The 19865-nt window shown below is 39.2% G+C and overlaps 1 protein-coding gene across 2 annotated transcripts; it reads left to right on the top strand.

Annotated features, from left to right (window-relative positions):
* The first annotated feature begins 5546 nt into the window (after nucleotides 1-5546).
* On the top strand, nucleotides 5547-19112 carry rbm45 (RNA binding motif protein 45). 2 transcript variants are annotated; one of them, XM_088930051.1, is made up of 11 exons: nucleotides 5551-5951; nucleotides 12416-12538; nucleotides 12846-12972; nucleotides 13191-13310; nucleotides 13943-14116; nucleotides 14863-14992; nucleotides 15892-15988; nucleotides 16175-16198; nucleotides 16301-16464; nucleotides 16810-17023; nucleotides 18378-19112. In XM_088930051.1, the coding sequence occupies exons 1-10, from the start codon at nucleotides 5676-5678 to the stop codon at nucleotides 17000-17002; spliced, it is 1428 nt and encodes a 475-aa protein (XP_088786177.1). In that variant the 5' UTR covers nucleotides 5551-5675; the 3' UTR covers nucleotides 17003-17023; nucleotides 18378-19112. The 2 variants fall into 2 exon arrangements, with proteins under 2 accessions (XP_088786178.1, XP_088786177.1); XM_088930052.1 differs by lacking the exon at nucleotides 16175-16198 and having other exon boundaries at nucleotides 5547-5951.
* The last annotated feature ends 753 nt before the right edge of the window (nucleotides 19113-19865 follow it).

Raw genomic sequence — 19865 nt, 5'->3', positions numbered from 1 at the left:
AACCGTCGTCTTAGATCTATTTCAGAGGGGCTATGAAACCTTAACATGCATGTCCCCTTTCAAGAGCTAAACATTCTTATTTCATGCAAATATCAATCTTAAGAAGTTGCTACTCCATGAGATATAATAATAATACATTGAAAATATTCAACAGATATAACCACAAAGACCCCCAAATTTATGACGTGTGTTAATGAGCAAAAGTCAAAGTTGCGAAATGTTATTTTGGACGACCATAGGGTTGCCATTCCAAAATATCCATGTATTGGCTTCTCTGTCCAGGATTTGTTATTAACAAGGCCCAATGTCTATTTTTAAGATTATGGATTCATAATGTGATCTGCAGGTTTGAACTGCGGAAAACGAGACAACTGTAGACTGGCATTATGCAATAGAAAAGTACATGATCAAGTAGAATAATGAACATGAATGTGTTTCATGTTTGTCAATAACCAAATAACACATATAAGCCTTTGAAGTCAGCCATTAAACAGTGGGTAAATGGGTAATCTGGCTGGAGAAGAAAAGTTCTTTTATATATAGATTAAAAAATCAGTTTATCTGTAAAATAAGTTACTGTAATGCAATATTGGTTAAGAACAATGTCTCTGCTCTCTTATGTAGAAAACTGCTCCCAGGTATGTGATTAAGTTTGCTGAAGGTCACTTGATGGTTAAGCTACTCATTCCTGTATTTTTTCTAAGACACAGGATTATAATGGTAAGGAAGGTGATTGCCTTTTTTCTTATTGACATCAGCATACCAGAAAATTGCTGTCTTCACTTGATTAATAGTAGTTGGAATAGAGAGTCTCTCCTGAAGAAATACTGTATGATTCATTGAGCAAAAACATGTGCAGGCAACGGTGTCCCAGAACACAACTCAGGGATGAGAAGAGATTCATGATGACACTGCAACTTTGCCATGGCCTAGATATGGTTTATATGTACAGTATGTTACACTCCAAATTGGGAAATGCATCTCATTCCTTGATACAATGAGCTGCTGGCATATTTTCTGATCTTTTGTGCCAGTACTTCTGTCTGATACGTTTTGCTCTAGGCAAGAGTTAGTAAAGAGCTCATTATAATTTGCACACCTGTGTCAAGTCTTTTTTTTCCTCTGGCTTGTGTGTTTGTGTTTTTTTCTAACTTTTAATTCTTTAACTAACCCATTTATCCATGTGACCTACATTCAAAACTGGTGAATTGTTAAACAATAAACTGCAAAATCACCTTCTGCAGAATGATACAAAAATCAGTTAATAATTTCACATAATAGCTACTACATCCCATTTTACGGTTGCTGTACATTTTTATTTGGCTGACACTAACATCCAAAGCAACTTTACATTTTTACCTGTTTATATAGCTGGACATTTTCCTGGAATAATTTAGGTGAAGTACTTCATCTAGGGGTACCATAGCAGTATCTCAATTAGGATATGAAATCACAACCTTTCACTTACAAAGTTGGTCCTGATTTGGTCAGAGTTCTGACCACTGCTCCACACTGCTGACCTTACAGAGCAGCCCCTGGACACCCCATCGTCTCAGCATGCAACTGTCCCACAACTCACATCTCTGCCTTTCTCGACAGCCTTATGAGACCGCTGGTTGAAGGGCTTCCTTCATATATCAAGGACACCAACCATACCCTCTAACGTTTTAATGATTTCCAGTTTCAGGGCCCAGAATGTTACATTTTTACCATGGACATCACATCTTGTACGTCTTGCGGAATTGGTCCTCACGCTGAATGCTTTCTCATTCAATAACCTTTTTTATGAGCAGGTTAGTGGAGTCACCATGGGCACCAGGATGGGACTCAGCTATGCTATTTTTGTCGGCTGGGTAGAAGAATGCTTCTTTGCTGCCTACACCAACGTTGTCCCCGACTTCTACATTGATGACTGCATCGGTGTCGCCACATGCTCTAATGACCAGCTAGAGCATTTCCAGCATCACTTCATCAACTTCCACCCATCCCTCAAGTATACAGTTAACATATCTTCCACTACTCTTCCATTTCTAGACATAAACCTATCCATTAACCATCCACGACTCTACTTCTGTCTATTACAAACCCACAGGTTCAAACAGCTATCTCTTGTACAGCTCATTTCACCCCACACATACTAAAAATTCTCTCCCTTTTTCACAGTTCCTCAGGCTCTGACGATTTTGCAGTGATGACATGGATTTCCAAAAACATCTTTTTTTTCCATCAACAGAGGATACACCCATGTTATTGACAGGGCCCTCACCCGAGCCATAAACAGCCCTCAGATCATCAACTCAATCATGAATTTCCAGTCTCACAACTGCATTTCATTGGTGCTTCCTTGCCACCCTAACACCCTTTCTATCACCAGGACCATTAACAACAACTTCCCCATCTTACCGGATGATCCCTCCACTGGTACCCTTTTTTCTGACTGCCCCATCATCTCATATTTCAAACCACCTAATCTGTGTAACATTTTTGTTCACAGCTCCCTTGTCTGCCCTCAGCAATCATCCACACCAGGCACTTTCCCCTGCAACAGAATTCGCTGCATCACCTGTAAATACGTATACTGTATATCCAATACCACACACATTCAAAGCCCCTCTGGACAATTCTTGATCACTCAGATGACATCTTGTACCTCCAGCAGCCTACTGGATCTTTTGGATCTACTGGATCTCTTGCAGAAAATGCCCAGCTACTGTATCTATATTGGGGAAACAGGAAGGAGACTGGGAGACCGCTTCAGGGAACATGTCAGGGCTGTGAGGATCAAAGATCTCTCCAAGCCCACAGTTTCTCATTTCGCCTCCAATGGCCATGATCATACTGATCTCTCTGTCTGCGTTCTCTAAGAGGGGTTTCTCCGCTCCTATTGCAGAAAGACATCTGAAACCAAAATTATCCTTCCCCCTTCTCTCAACAGCAGACACATTTCCTTCTAATCCTCTCTCTTCATTTGCAGGTTTTCACTTTACACCTGTCTTCACCTCTCTCGACATCTGAGTGCCCACTCTGCCTTTTGTTCTCCCATGCTTTATTATCTATTGACTTTCCTCTTTTTCTCACACCTGAAGAAGGCTCCACAGCCGAAACGTTGTTGTCATGATTGTAGTCCCTCCCCCTTAATGGCGCTCCGGCTCTTTCACTTCTGAGTTGATTTTGTGCACCTGCCCCCTGTTCCAGCTTCCTATTCAGCCCACCTTAAAAGCCAGAGGCTCACTCTGTACCGGGCTCTGCATTGGTTTCTGTACCAGGCGAGTCCGGGACCTGTAGTGCCTGGTCCCGTTCCCCCCCTTTTTCCCCCCGACTCTCCACCGAATCACCCTTCGGTTTTTAGTCCCGTTTGTCTTAGTCTCGGATGGATCGCCCGGCTCTGGACATTTGCCTCATCTTGGATTTCCCTTTGGACTCCCTTTTGGACAGTTTGCCTTGGATTCACCCCCCAGAACACCTGCGCACCATGGACATGCCCCCTGTTTTCATTCCTGACCCCTGCATGCTTTTTTCCCTGTGTTTTCCTCACTCTTCCCCGGATTGTGTCATCTGCATAGGGTCCTGAAAGAACTCTTTCGTTACAGTTGTGTTTTTTTTCTTCTCTTTTCAGCATAAGCCTTTACTTGTTCCCTTACAGAGCAATGCTCTTCATCTGATAACTGCATTTTTGTGGATTGGTTTCTATTTTATTTTCCATTTTTTGTGTTTATTCAGAAAATATGTCCATCTATCCATTTTCTAACTGCTTCTCCCCATTCAGGGTTGTGGGGGAGCTGGAACCTGTCCCGGCAAGCAACAGGCACAAGGCGGGGTATACCCTGGACAAGACGCCAGTCCATCACAGGCCTCACACAGACACAAACATACACCCTCACACCAGGGCCAGTTTTCCCAGAAGCCAATTAACCTACCAGTATGTTTTTGGACTGGGGGAGGAAACTCAGCTGGAGAAAACTCACATTAACACGGGATGAACATACAAACTTCACACAGATAGCACCCCAGGTCGGGAATTGAATCCATGGCCCCAGCGAGGCAAAGGTTAGCAACACTAACCACTGTGCCGCCACGCTGCCCTTCAGCAAAATGTGTTTTTAAAAAATAGAACCACACTGGTGAAGCATTTATATTATAGAATGGGACAGGATGAGTGCTGTCGACTCATGGCAACCCTATGGACAGTTCCCCCATCACTATCCACAGAGTTTTCATGGCAAGATACGGATGTAGATTGCCAGGCCTTTCTTCCACATGGATAGTGCTAGTGTTGTTGCCTTTGTCACGGAAACGTAATCCTCCACCTCCAACACCGCCCCATACTGCTGACCAGTATGGGTTAATAGAGAACCTTGTACCCGACGTGGGACACAAACCCACTACCCTGAGATTATGAGTCTCATGCTCTACCAACAGAGCTAGTCGGGGCTATAATATAAAATATTTATATAGAAATTGAAACTGATGTTTTTAATATTGACAATTCTGCAGAATAAAACAGGAAATGAAAAAAATAGGAAAACATTACCTGTCCAAAGGCAAGCCACCTATTCTGCAGGTGATTATATTGATTAAAATGACTACAAATAACTAACTTTTTCATGATTATTTTTTTAAAAAATTGCAATTTTACCAACACATACTAAAACTGAATTAAGATCACTTTATTGGCTACAGTATATACACTTTCTTGATTTAGGAATGTGTCTTTTCGCATACCCCAGCTTGCTCTGAGAGACGCACAGACCAGGAGAGAAGCTTGGGGTCAGAGTGCAGGGTCAGCCATTTATACGTTGCCCCTGGAGCAGTTGGGGTTATGGGCCTTTCTCAGGAGCCCACCAGAGTAGGATTCCTCTGCCAGCAGCAGGATACGAACCAGCAACCTTCCAGCCACAGGCGCAGATCCTTAGCCACAGAGCCTTGTGTTTAATGAATATATACATGTATATTATTGCGATATTATTATACTAATATATTACATGTATATTATAGGTTGTTCTTCATGGTAGAGAATGACTGACTTCCGTGAATTCAGAGGTGACTGGTCAGATCAAAGTGGACCCCATACTTTGGCAGATTGAGCTGGTGTTGTCTCAGGACAGAGATATATATTTAGATGTGTCCTGCAGAATTCAGCCAGTGTGAGTTCTCTTTGTCACTCTTGCTTTGCTTCCTCCCTGTGACACCTTTAGGTCTCAGTGCTGGGCTTATCCCCACATTTTTTCCTCCACTTCCTCAGAGTCCTACCACTACCCTAGTCAATGTGGCATTTCTTTTCTTTGCTTTTATCATATTTTTGAAACACGTCTTCAGAAGCAATTGCCTTGGAAATGCCCTGGGGTGAAGAGAACCTGTTCTGGGGGGCCTGGAGTCTGACAAGAGGAGGACATCACGAGCAGAAGGCCTGTGGTGTCCGCAGTAGAGTAGTAGAGAAGAGTTCACGGTGTTGGTGCTTCCCACTTGATGCATTCCGGAACCATGCCAACAGATGGCGCTATAGCATTTCTGTGGCATAAAAAGAGGAGGTGCTGCGCTCTTGTGTCTGTAAAGGGTTAGCGGCGGCGTGAGGTCTGATTTTTTTTTTTATCCGAGTGATTCTAGGTTTTGGTCTGACAAACGGCAAACCGTAAGAGTGCACATTTCCAAACCAGCCGCGGCCTAAGGTTAAGAAGATGGAAGATTATAGTTTTAGGCCGTCTGTAGACAGTCTCGACGACCCTCCCAACAGCCGCTTGTTTTTAGTGACGAGCAAATCCACTTCTGAAGAGGTGATCCGGGAGCACTTTTCGGTTTTCGGAGAAATTCAAGATATTTGGGTGGTGAAAGACAAGCAAACAAAAGAGTCAAAAGGGGTATCCTTCGTTAAGTTCGCCAAATCGTCGCAAGCATGTCGGGCTATGGAAGAAATGCACGGGAAATGTCTTGCAGAGGGAACCAAACCCATTAAGGTTTGTATATATCAAGTTCCTGGCATTTTCCATTTGCTGTCTTTTTGTTCAGCATACGTAGCGTCGTTGACAAAATGCGGATGAAATTTCGAGGAATCATGGCGAATGTGGCGCTTGCTCTTTCGCCAAACCGTCGAATTGATTTTATTTATAGTGTATTTTGTAACCCGCAAACTTTTATACGTAAACAGTGAAATGCGTGAAGCTAAACTCATTTGCGCTTCGTTAAGCTGCGCTCGCGTTTTCTGGGCCTTGCTCCTCATTTTGCATATAGTCGGAGTTATTGTATATCGTTCAAATACTACTCAAGGCTCTCTCTTAGCATAGTAAAATGAATGTTTCGTGTAACTGCACCTTTAAACGATTTTATGTCTGCAATTCAGTTTGCGTCCTAATCCATTTTCAGAAAGGATATTGTTTCACTGATTTCCTGAAATTTGCATGCATTTCTTACCACTTATGCCTGTTGACATTTGAGGTTTTCTTTTTAGCTGAGGGGGAATTATTTGAATTTTAATTTGAAATTTGGCATCCCTTTACGTTTCGAAAATGTATTATTCTTATGAATCGGTACTAAAAACATCAGTTTCGAAAATGTATCCTGAAGAAAAGACGTCTTTGTAAATGCAGCCGTGCTCTGCTCCTTCGCCATCTGAACGTCAAAAATTCTACAACTGTAGTTCTTGCAGATTTATTTTCTCGCACGCGTTAAACATGAGTTCCTCAGATAGATCAGAATTTATAGCTTTCCTAGTTGTTGTAAAAACGATAAAAAATGACGGAATTTATAAAAGATCAATTGAATTTAGATGTAAATATTATACGTATATATAGATTTAAATATGCATTAATATCTTTGTATAGGTGGGGTAGGTTAGTCCCAAACTGATAGTGAAGTTTTTTATCGGATTTAGGGACTTTAAGACACACGCACACGGTTGTTTTAATGTTGTCCTACCTGACTGCTCTGGTGTGATGTCACATGATGGACCAATGACTGGTGTTTGTAATAGAAAGACCAGGGTGGGAGATGTGTTGTATGTTATTTTCCCCTGAACAGATAACCATCTCATGTGGGCACATGTATCAATAGCATTTCAAAATGTTTTCAACAAAAGCTAAACAAATGGGTTTGCATGTTTGGGGTTCTACTATAAGGTAGCATGCATTGATTTCATTTTTAGTTCTAAGGCATTTTTTTTTAAATGTAAAGACACAGAAACAATATTCTCCTGCCTGGCTATTGATTTATATAATAACACTTGTATAGTGTTTTTCTTAACATTCCACTCAAAGCGCTTTACATGTAATGGGGACTCCCCTCCATCACCACCATTGTGTAGCCCCTGGATGATGCGATGGCAGCCAAAGTGCACCAGTACGCTCACCACACACCAGCTATCAGTGGGGTGGAGAACAGAGTAGGAAGGAGAAGCCAATTCATAGATGGGGATCATTAGGAGGCCATGATTGATAAACACTGGATTTAACAGCCCTACACCCCTTGTTGAATGTGTGTGCAAATGAAAGAAAAGTAAATGGGATCATAACTCAACCATTATGTTGTAGCCTGTTTGGCAAATACCACAGAGTGTTTTATTCATGTTGGTAACAGTTTTACCTTACATAGAGCAGTAGCATAGGTTCCAGGTATTGTTCTTTGTGGTTTAATGGAAAGCCCTTGTTTCAGCTACATGATCTGTAATGGCTGTAAAGTCATTGAAGAATGTTAACGTGTATTCAACATAATTTTCAAACCAGTGTCTGTAAGTTACTCCTGTGTCCCCTGTTTTAGACTGTCATCTCATCCAGGGTGTACACTTGTCTTGAGCAAGGTGCCTGCTGAGTTAGGCCCTTCCTTAGGATGAGGCAGATATGGATAATGGCTGCACTGATCATGAATTTTAACTATAAAGCACATTAGCACACAATGCCATTATACTGCGGTTGTAGGAAAATGGCATGATGAGTTTGCTGATGTGAAGATGCCATCCGTATTGCGGTCTTGCTCTGGTACTTTCCAAGAGGAGTTGGTTTAGGAATGCTGCATTCAGACCATTGATATTTCCTCAGGCATCATTATTTGGAAGAATCTTCAGCCACCACCCGTAGGAAGGAAAAGGATTTTTAATACTTTGAAGCATTGTGTGAATGTGGATGGACGTCTGTGTTCAATCAACATAAGGCTGTACCAGTCAGATGTGGTTATGATGGAGTTACTGTGTGTAGTATTGGGCAGCAATATAAAACAATGTACTTATTTACTTATCAGTGTCCTTTTGATGGTTGTATCATAGCTGTGGAATACACCTTTGCACTGCTTGTAGCACAGATTAATTTACAGAGGGTGCCAGCAAACACCTGATTTTCTTTAAGTATTGGGAAAAAAAGTGTTGATTCCACAACTCAATCCTTTGTTCCAAATCACCCTTTCCATGGTATCCTAGTAAATACTTTGGAAGAAGAAAATTATGCAGTCCTGGTTCCCTGGTTTCAATTCCAGACCTTGCAGTAAATGGTAAAATGTGACCTTCAAGCTCTGGATCACAGTGCAGCATGAAAGTTTGAGCCTTTGAAGTGCTCATTTGCATCGTTTTTGATATTGCCACTCGAGCTGCTTTTTTTCCCCTTTAAATTTAGATTGAAAATGGTTTCACCGGAAGTTCATTCACGCGTTTTAAATGCTATATTGAGCATTTAAATGCATGTCGTTTATGCACGTGTGTTTTTCCCCACAAGTGCATTTGAGAATTCTACAAGAGATTTGCCGTTTCACACCATTTAAGTTTAAAAAAAAAAGAGCATTCTAAATATCAGTTATTTAATTTTTTTCATGTATGTCACTTTTGCACAGTGTTTCTATGTAAGATGCTTTTCTTTATAAGGGACTGGGAAGATGGAGCTCTGTTTAGTTCCTGCTGTGGGTAATAGCTATACTTTAAAAAGGAAGTGACTTTCTTTGCAATACAGCTTTGTGCATCTACTGAAAAGTTTTTGTAAGCTTTTGGCAATAACCGAGTATATATTTTTAATGCAGTTTATTGAAGAAACGGGGAGCAGTGTAGTGTGTAGACCTTTGGACTCATGACGGGCAGACTGTGGGCTTAGAACCTGCAGCCTCTGTACCCTGCGTGAAGAACTTCTACTGATGTAGAAATGGGCACCATTGCTAGGGAGTAATCCCTAACGTGTATAATTTCAAATTTGTGTAGGAGGATTTGGATTTTTGGTTCTGCATGGTGGTGCAGTTTGGTGGTGCCTATTGCTGCCTCGCGCTGCCTGGGCCCTGGTTTAATTCTGGACCTACAGGTCATCAATTCTGAAATCAGTAATGGGTATCAAAACCTGGACTCTATGAATCCAGACACTGCTGTTCAAGGAGTCCCCCACCTAAGGCTATGGTTCTGACCAAAACTGTGGACTGCATTCTGCACGGCTCCCCCTAGTGTTGGGGGAGTAGGTGACATTTCTAGATGAACTGCACTTAACCTCCGCAGGTCCTCATCACTAGCTGAAAAACTGATATGCATGCAGATGAAACGGTGCGCTTCTTGCCGTATGATAAAAGAAGGATCTATCAGTGCCATCAAAAACCATCTGTTCAGAGCTTATGTTTACTTAGTTTTTTTTCACTTTGAAATACAAGTGGGGATTGTATATTGAATCTAAGAGCTGTAGTGTTTTGACTTCTGTTTTTTCTGCTAGAATAGTGGGGGGTGAAGTCCAGACTGATCTTAACGCCTCAGTGACTGCAGCACTTCTGTTTCTGTATAATGTAGGGAGCTGTATGATGTGTAATGACATTATTTTTGCATATTGTATCCTTATTTTGAAAGTAAGGGGTGTAATAACCACAAAAAGATTAGAATATAAAATATGATGATATAAAGACACAAAAAAGGCTTTAAATGTTTCTTTGATCTGCCAAAAGTCATTATTACTATGCATCTAAAGTTAGTGTTGTGCAGTATGATTGCAATTGATAAATAACGTTTAAAAGAGTCTGGGATAGGTATGAAATATTTAGAAACATGTTCCATAGTTAGTGAGGCCTATCGAGTTGGAAGAACTGAATTACATGAAAGAAAAATCCCACTTCATCCATCACTTTAGTGCAGCACCCACCTGGGTGTTGCATAAAGACCATTATTCACCTGCAACACCTACACATCACATCAGGCAGAACAGAAGAATTGTCTGCCCATTTGAAGTAAGTGGCATTTGTAGGAAGACCTGATTCTTCAATTCCACGGGGGAGTTTAGCCTGGAAACTGGTTTAAAACTACCTTTTTTTTCCCCGCTTTAGAAATGTTTTTACATTTTCTTCTTCTTGAATGCCTAGAAGGTATTGAAGTTTGATAAACCTTTAACATAGGCTTTCGGTGTTCTTTGTCTCTAATTAGCTCTTCGATGCATTTGCGCGCTCTGAAGTAATTTCTCATTATTTCAGAATTGATCCATTGAGCAGTTAAGGCCTCTGCTTTTGGAACTTAATTTGGAAAGGTATTTCTCTTGTGCTTCAAGCAGTATGCAGTATATGCAGTATTTGTTAGCCACCCGTCTCATAATTCTGTATACTATCTTACCAAATCTTCATTTTCTAACTTCGCTCATACCAGTCTTCTGTAGTGTTAGCAGTGTTGCATAATCACCTTTTCAGAAATGATAAGCTTTAGGTTTTAGCTGTAGAGTTTTAAATCAGGACATTTTATGAGTTATATTTACAGCATTCTCTAGTGGCTTCTGAACCTCTTTTTCTTATCATGCTGTTTGCAGAAACTAAATCAATTAAAGGCAGATGCCATTAGCGTGTCCTGACAAATGAGACAAGGAAGCAGTCATTAAACATTTCTGTTTTAGACTTAACCAGCCTTTCCGATCTATAGGAGTGAAATTGAACTCACTGGTAATAATGGCCTCTTCTTTATCACTTACTTTCCAGAGTACATTGTTTAACAAAGCACTCTTCAGCTTTTGACTTGGGAACATGCCCCTTTTGCTAATCCTGTCAAAACTTTCTTTGCAGATTTAAACCATGTAGCCTCTAAAACATTTACTTTCTTCTGACTGACTGCATTTGATGTATAGTGCTGAGACAGCAACTTCTGTCTTGCTTTTCCTTCAAGAATCTCTTATAGCCACCAATACTTTGTTCATACCCAAATGATTCTTTCTAGATTTCAGTGACTCCTATCATCGTGACCATGTGACCATGCCCTGCATATGTTCCTGTTACTCTTGCACATTTTTCACATTGTAGCTTTAAAGCTTGCAGTATTAATTGCTAATTCCAAGTATTAATATTTGTTATATGCACAACATTCCACACTTTCCAAGCAAAAAACCACTGTATATCTCTGTGCATGGTAAAATTAATAAAGTGGAAGGTGTTGTATTGCACAGATCAGGTTGTCCAAACTGAGCAGCTGTATGAGGATGAAACTGTCTAAGGATGCCATCGTAAGACCAAAAGTCACTTAGAAAAAGCTACAGAATTCACTTACTGAGATGGGTGAACATTTCTGTGAGCTAAATCCAACTTGTATGGCAGAGTGGCAGGAAGAAAGCCATTACTCAAAAAAAATCACTCAAATCTTGCTGTCTTTTGCAGTATCCCTTGTATGCACCACCAGGTCTTTGCCACCTCTATCAGTGACTCTGTGGTGAGATCTGCATTCTTGTAACCCAGCAGACAGTTTTGTGACAACCACAACTTCTTCTTTGTTACAATTTTGAGAACTGGTTGCAAATATGTGCCAGGGTGGGTGACAGCAGTCTGGATATTTTCTTTTTCAGCTCATTTTTTTTATTTTCAGTGTCTCGAAGAGGAACAAACCTGTTTAATGATGTGGCAGCTGTTAGTAGTGTTTGGGTGATAGTCTTTTTAAAGACCTGGGTGCAAATGCTTTGCATTTGACTGTCAGTTGTGTGCCATCCTCTGTGAATGAAAGATTTGCTAGCTCTTTAGTTGCTCCTGATCTCCAACAACTTGTTGTCCAAGGCACTGTTGATTGTGGCTGTTGACTGGTACGATTTCGAAGGACAGGAAGAACGGTCGTGTTTTCTTTCCCACAATCACTTGTGGGATACACCTGTGACAGGACAGCAGTCCATCGCAGGGCACAGATAGATACAAACGGGCGCACGTATTGGAGTCAGTTTTACAGAAATCACTTAACCTACCAGTATGTCTTTGGCCTGGGGGAAGAAGCTGGGGCATCTGGAGAAAACCCATGGAACACAAAGGGAACATAGAAACTCCCCACATAGTACCTTGGGATTTGAACCCGAGGCCCCAGGACTGTGTGACAGCATTACTAACCACTGTGCAACCGTGCTGCCTATTTATCAGTTTAATTTTTTAAAAAGCCTTTCCTGAGTTTTACACTAGCCGTTTTAAGGTTTCCTTATTATAGGGTTTGTCGTAGACTGCTGATGGCTTTACATGACTGTTCTGTTTGCAGGTGTTCATTGCTCAGTCCAGGTCGTCGGGAAGCCATCGGGATGTGGAGGATGAGGAGCTGACAAGAATTTTTGTCATGATTCCCAAAACATTTACAGAAGATGATCTCAAAGAAACATTCAAGGTAACTGACCATTATTCAATTAGAAGATAGCTGTAGATCTGTTAAAGAGCTCTGTTTTATTTACCGTTACAAAGTGTGTTGCTTTCTGTGTGGAATTAGTGAAATAGAGGCACATTTAAGTACATCATGGATTAACTTGTTGCACTACATCCTTCTACATTGTCTTCCTCCGAGACTTGACTAAACAGAGCTTCGAATCGGCATGTTCAAGATAAACCTTTTGATTTCTTGCTGTAATGAAAACCGTTCTCCTTTGTTATTTTGTCATTTGTTTTTGCACACTCCTGAGTGAGTCTTTGTTTTCTAGGAATATGGTGACATAGAATATTGCGTTATTATAAAAAACAAAACTACTGGAGAGAGCAAAGGCTTGGCTTATGTGAGGTATCTCAAACCTTCCCAAGCAGCAACAGCTATTGAAAACTGCGACAAAAGTAAGCAATACTTACTCCTACTCTGTAATATCTGTGCAAACAAAAGTGTAATTGGTTAAATGTTTCATACGAAAAAAAATTGTTGTTTTTTCCCATTTGCTAGTTAATTTATACATGGCTGTAACGTTATATCATATCATAAATGAGTCTCTTAACACTACACTTTTGACGGCAGTATTAAAGAGTGAATCTTCTAACACAAGCTCCTTTGTTTTCAGCCTTCAGAGCTATTCTTGCTGAACCCAGGAACAAAAATGTGACCACTGAAAATGACTATTTTAGCAATGTCAGAACAGACCACGTGACCAGCGATCCAGGAATGAATGCATATCAGTTTGGTAAGTTACTGCATAATGTGGTGGACATGTGCTTGAAATGAGTGAAGTATACATAGTCAGTCTAAATATACAAAAATACGGGTAGAGATTACAGAATATGGTGTTTTTGTAGATTGTTATAGTTCATTAAATACAAGAACATTTTCTAGATGTCAGTGATATAAAACTGTTCTTGGTATAGTCATATATTTAAGTTAATGATGCATTGTATCAAGAAATAAGAAACTGCCAGCCCTTTATTTTTCAGTAGTTTAGCTTAGCTTTAAGATGCTATTAAAATTGTATCTTGTAACATTACTTTTTCGCTTAGTATTTCACAGATATATGTTATGACTTCCCTAGTAATTAGGTCTGATAATATGATTTTAATAATTGTGATAGATGATAGATTTATGATAATAATAGGATTGTCAGTAATGTGCAGTGTGCTTCTTGAAACACTTCAATCAACTCTCACTTGATAAAGCAACCAATTTTGAGGTCTACAGAATATTGTATAACTTTTGTTGAACATGATGAAAATCAGTTTTGTAATTCTTTTAAGCATGTGTGAAAGCTAAATTTTAGAAACTCTTCCTTTTGCAAAGGTTGTGGTCACAGAATTAAGATTTGTTTCTTTTTCACCCATGAAGCTGAGGCTGTTAATTACGGAATGGGAGAAATGCGAAGCACGGATATTATAACTCGGTGCTTGTTGGTGTCGTCAAGAGCGAGTATAACGCAGGAGCAAGTTTACAGTCTCTTTGATCTGATTCCTGGGATGGACTATTGTGAGATGCAGAGGGATCCTTATGGATTTAACAAAGGTATTGTAACAAATAAAAATTAGGTGTGTTAAAAATTTATCCTGGCTCCAATTTGAAGCACCTGATAACTTGCCATGTATAGTTCTGAATGTGGATTGACCAAGCAGATCATAGTTTGTTTTGTTTCCTTGTTATTGTGAGATTGCAGAGTAGTGAAGAGCCCTAGTAAGTGAAGATTTATATCTCTCTTATGTCAGCTCACTAACTGCAGTTCACAAATTTACAAAAACTGCAAGTCCCTGAGCTTGCCCCTTCTACACTCCAAAGCTATCCGCACTTGTCCCTTCTACGTTGGACCGATCTTAGTACAATCTGACCGCAATGTGGCTCCATACAGAAGTAATGATGGTTTTCTAAACCTAAAAATGCATTAATGGGATACAACCTGTGTAGCTGGACCTAAAAGCAAAAATCTTTCTTCAAATATAAAATAACCCCTAATTTGCTGTCATGGCCAAAACTCTTATGTTCCTTTAAAAAGTAGGCTGGAAAGCTCTTCAGCCATCACCCATTTTCAGGTCTGCAATGGCTAAATGGTTCTGAGTGGAAAATGGTTACTTCACTATCCATAATGGTATAACTATTCCAATAGCCACGCAAAGAGGCATTTTATAGAGTTTGCTACTTTGTCCTGGAAATATAATTCCAAAGACATGATAAAAATATGGCATTAATTCGTTGTCACCATTAATCTTTTTTATCAATGTTTAAAGTTTTCAGTTTAACATTAATTTTATGTTCCCTAGGTCAAGCTATGGTCCGGTACAATAACCTAGGCTCGGCTGTATATGCTAAGGAGAAGCTGAATGGCTTTGAGTACCCTCCTGGAAACCGTCTTGCTGTTGTCTATGTAGATGATGGTGACGACAGGTCCAGGTAAGGCAAAACATTTAGGTTTTCAGAGTTTGGGAATTTTTCCCCATTAGTAATGTAGAATTAAACCAGAATAGCATTATTTTTTCTACAGTAGTCTGTTATGTACAAGTGTTCTGCACACAAATGTGTGATGTTTTATGTACTGTGGATGGACCAGACTATGTAAATCTGACCTGTTCCCTGAATACAGCAATTGAAGTGGTCTGTAGCTTTGACACTTTGGCAGGTACGTTTCTTGCCCTTGCTGAGAGTTGAACTCTTATAGTTATTCTTTTTGTGGGGTTGTTTTTTTTGTTAAAGCCTCAATTCCAAAAAAAAAACATTGATCTTATTGACAAACATGCTAGTGCATTCAGGTGCAAAATAGTTTCACTGGCAAATCTAGTAATGGTCCACTTTAAGTCACTTAACTTCTTTCATACAACTGTATCCATTATTTTGCACTGCATGGATAATGATACTGTTCAGTTTTGTGCCATCCTATTGATATGCAAACACTGGACATTGAATTGTATTCATTTTTTCCATTCCATTCCAACACTGCTTTTGACAGTTTAAACACTTTAGGAGACTTTTTTTTCTGTCTTCCACATCTTGCCACACAAAATAGCTGCAGAGCTTTGATTCATAATCTTAAAACTTGGTGCAGGTTGGAGAGTAAGCTGGCTCTTGGTCACTATAGACCATTGAGATGATTTTATACCACAGGGAAGGAAAAGGGTATTGATCATTCAATGGAAATCATAAACATGTTCAATACATCTGTAAATGTAATTTCTACTGTATAATCTAGTTATGACATTTTTGTAAAGTGGGTGAAATTTGAATTTCCTTTTGTAGTAATTGTGGTCACACATCTGTAACATATGAATACAGTGGTACTGGTTTGATTTTTGCAGCCCTGTGGGGAAGATGGCCTTACAGTTGGTAACAGCCCAAATGATGTCTATGGTGTGGAACAGCCCTGCCGGCCAACAGTTAATGAAAGCAAACACCGTAAGTAGCCGACTGAAGAGTAGCTTGTTTAATCTGTGGATTTCAGCACATATTCTGGATGTACGGTGCAGAAATGATATCCAGTCTCAGTCAATCGTTTCATGCTTGAACTTGGTTAGGATTCTTTTTCCTCTAGGACAGTTAATAAAAAATTGATTTGGGGATTTTTTCTTTTTTTGTATTCAGAATAATGCGGAAGAGTTTTACCAGGTAACAATTTGATATTATTTGTAAATTACATCAATATTTAGGAGGGAAACTTGTTAAGGAGCATCGGGCTGAGCCCAGAGCTTTCGTCTTGATCTTTTGAAGGGGTACGCAGCAGCCAGTGTTCCTCAGATGCCCCGTGTCCAGACAGACGTAGCCTTGCCTCCCCACAAGAAGCTTGCCCCTTCCGACAGCAGAGTCAAAGAGCGGCTCTTTGTGGTCTTTAACCCTGCTCCCTTACCTGTGGACGTGCTGGAGGATGTGTTCTGGTAATAACCCTATACAAACAGAAATTGGATCAGTGTTAGGCTATTGGCATTAGGAATAATATTAAAATAACCTTAACTGCCTGCATCTTAAGATTGTATCTGGTAGGGATAGGAGTGCTAGGATGGAAGTAATGGTAATTGGAGGATTTGGTTTGTGGTTATAGTTAAGTACGGGCATATGATTAGATGCTTAACTCAGTTCATCCTGAAAATGCAGTGCTTAGCTTTGTATTAGCTAACTCTAAGCCTTGCTGTGGTTTCTCAGTATCGAAACGCACAAAGCTGAAGCAGAATGTACTTGACGTGGGCTTATCGGTTCGAACCTTTTGTGGTCCCGTCTTTCAGTCGATTTGGATCCCTTGTGGAGGTGTATGTAGTGCCAGGCCGAAATGTGGGCTATATCAAGTATTCTGAAAGAAAGAACGCCAACGACGCGATGGCAGCCCTGCACGGCAAAGTGGTGAATGGCGTGAAGTTGAAGGTGATGCTTGCTGACCCCCCCAAAGAAGAGTCTCATAAGCGTCAGCGGACATACTAATTCACCATTCGTGTGGATTTGGTAAGTGAAAATACGGGTAAGCAGAGTGTTTACAGAGGAGTGTGGAAAGGAGAGGTAGACCATATACAATTCCATTTCATGACCTCACCATGAGAGTGTCTCTTCCCTAATCTTCCTTCCCTCTCAGGGACTAAATTCTACATTGAATTTGCTTCATTGTCTAACCAAATAATGGTCTGTGTTGTGTTTATTAATATAAGGTTTGGGAAAATTGTTAGCAAGATCATGTGAAGCATATGCAGTAGTAAATAGGAAAATTTTACTTATTTTTTTCCTATCTGAAAATGGTTCCATTTTGTTCTGAGTTAATAAAAACTTGCTTATTTTTTAACACTTAAATCTCAGAGGTTTAATTTTTGATGGAATTCACCATTGGTCCTTCCTAAATCCAAGTGAGGTTTTGATGTACATTTTGCTTTAAAAGCAAATATTCTAATGTTTCTAATACATTAAGGGCAACATAATAATATATACTTTTTCATGATCAGATGTTTTTGTGTTAACAGTGTACAGGTTCCTGTGATTTTCATTTTTCCCGCAGCATGTGAAACGGTTGGTTTCTGTGGCATTTGCTGCAAGGACCATTGCTGGTAGCTTTTTGGTCCAGTAATGTTTTCATAAGTCAGAAAGCAGGAAATTGAAAGAACCCATGCGCTCCATGAGTGCAGATGATAAGAACTGTGAATGTTTGAGATACTGTATATAGATAGATAGAGATAGATGGATAATACTTTATTAATCCCGTAGGGAAATTGATGTGTTACAGCAGTCCAGCCCAAGACAAGCAAAAACAGACATCAGAATAGTTATAAAACAAAAGACAAAATAAATAAAAACACACTTCAGAAAGCATTAATCCAGTTTAACTACTGGCCTTTAAGCCTTGTGGTCCTGCTTATGATTATTAAAAAGGTAAGAGGCTAGAAAAGTAGAGGGAGAAGATGCCAAAACATGATTAAATGGGAAAAGAGTAGACAAATGTAGTTTACAAATTGTGATGTGGCAGTTTTTCTAGGTAAAACATTAAAAAAAAACTTGGAAGGAATGTTACGTTCACACATTGATTTTGTTTTTATTTTTTTATTTAGAAAACTTGGGCTATTGCACTCTTTCTGATTTACTGAACCTGGTAACATTTCAGTGTTGGTTTGAACTCTGAAATTGAAATTTATATTTAATGTTAATGTATTTTAAAACCTATGCAAATATACCAGTTACCTTAAAACAGCTGCCACCATAGGCTATGTAAAAAAAGCCCTCTGTCTGGTGTGTGCCTAGTTCAGGAAAACTTGATGGCAAAAACAAATGTTTTTAATGTTGCGTATTTATGGTTGTGATGTTTTTGTTTCTGCAGAGATGATTTAAATGACATGACCCTCAACATGACTGGACATAGAAACGATGACTGGACGTCATAGCTACAGACAGTGACTACCTTTTCGTGACATTGCTACTAACTGTTTTTTTTCTTTTGTGTGTCTAGTTTTTATCGCTTGTTGGAGCAAAGAAGTAAATTATCATGAGACATTAATTTTGGGGTACGAAAAAGCAATTGGTATACAATAAAAACTTTAGTTTGTGCTTTGGTTTCCAGTTTAGTAGTGATGTCTGTACCTAGGTTTTTCTTCAAAGTTTTTGTTGATTTTCTCTTTTTTTACATTTATGAAAATACAAATTCATTTTTAATAGAAATTCCAATTATTATTCATCAAATGTAGATGCTCGTTTTTACCACATTTGTTTTCGTTAATAGTCTGTGATAGAACTGTTTTAGCAGTTATCAACATTATGATAATCTGCTTTTATTTCATTAATATTAGAATTTGGGTCTGCACTATTTCCATTAGCAGGTTTATCTTTGTACGTGTGCGACCATGTTATAATGACTTACTGTTCCAGCTTCATGGTTTCTTTGTTCAAGGGATGTTCAACCTGTCCTTTTTAGACACTGCAACAGAATTATAAAAAGTTTTGCATTAAGGTGTTTTTTGTGAAGGAGAAGTACTTTCTGAAAAAAGATGCACGACACATTGAGTCATCCTTTCTGGTTTATTTCTGTCATTACAAAATAAAAACTTCAACCATGCTATATGTGTATTAAGATTTTTTTTTAATGGTGTCCCTCTACTTTTCTACCTGTCTACAGAGCTTGATATTCAAAAGCAGGATATATTCACATTACTAATTTCAGACAAATTTAGATTTCATAAACGTTTTAGGCTAAAGACGTTTTTGAATTTCACCCTGTTTTTCACCCTAATTCTATTTGTGTATTTCATGAAATAATAATTACCATATGAAATGTAAAACTGAGAAATGTTTCCCTCAAAATTGACAATCTCACCTTCAGAAGTATTTTACATGCAGGTGAAATTCATAAATACCTGATTTAACCTTGCTATAACTGGTATGTCTTGGCAAGTGGCTAGTGATCTTGTTGAAGTGGACTATAGTAAACATACTTTAGCTCTGCACGGAAAAAGATGAAAAATTTAATGAGTTGGTGTCAATATTCATATATTTTAGACAGCCAAATTACTTTCTGGATGTGTCCTATACTCTTAGCTCTGCAAAGGCCTTTTTGATTTTTTTTCTAAAATCAATTTTTTGTCAAAATCGGTTTGCTTGAAAGTTGCTGTTGGCAAAACAAGGTTTATATTGGTATCTCTCCTATCAGTGTTTTCTTTTGTCAAATGAAAATGTATTTTTCAGAACAATGAAATGACCAAAACAGGACAGTGTGAACAACGTTAAATCTCAGTGAAAATTTGTATTCATTTAATCGAACATGGCAGCCATTATGCATGAGGTTCTATATATTTGTGGAAAAGACATCGGGAAA

This window comes from Atractosteus spatula, chromosome 13 (assembly GCF_055471065.1).
Source record: "Atractosteus spatula isolate fAtrSpa1 chromosome 13, fAtrSpa1.hap1, whole genome shotgun sequence".
In the NCBI taxonomy this organism is placed as follows: Eukaryota; Metazoa; Chordata; class Actinopteri; order Semionotiformes; family Lepisosteidae; genus Atractosteus; species Atractosteus spatula.
This window is presented reverse-complemented; position numbering and strand designations above follow the sequence as displayed.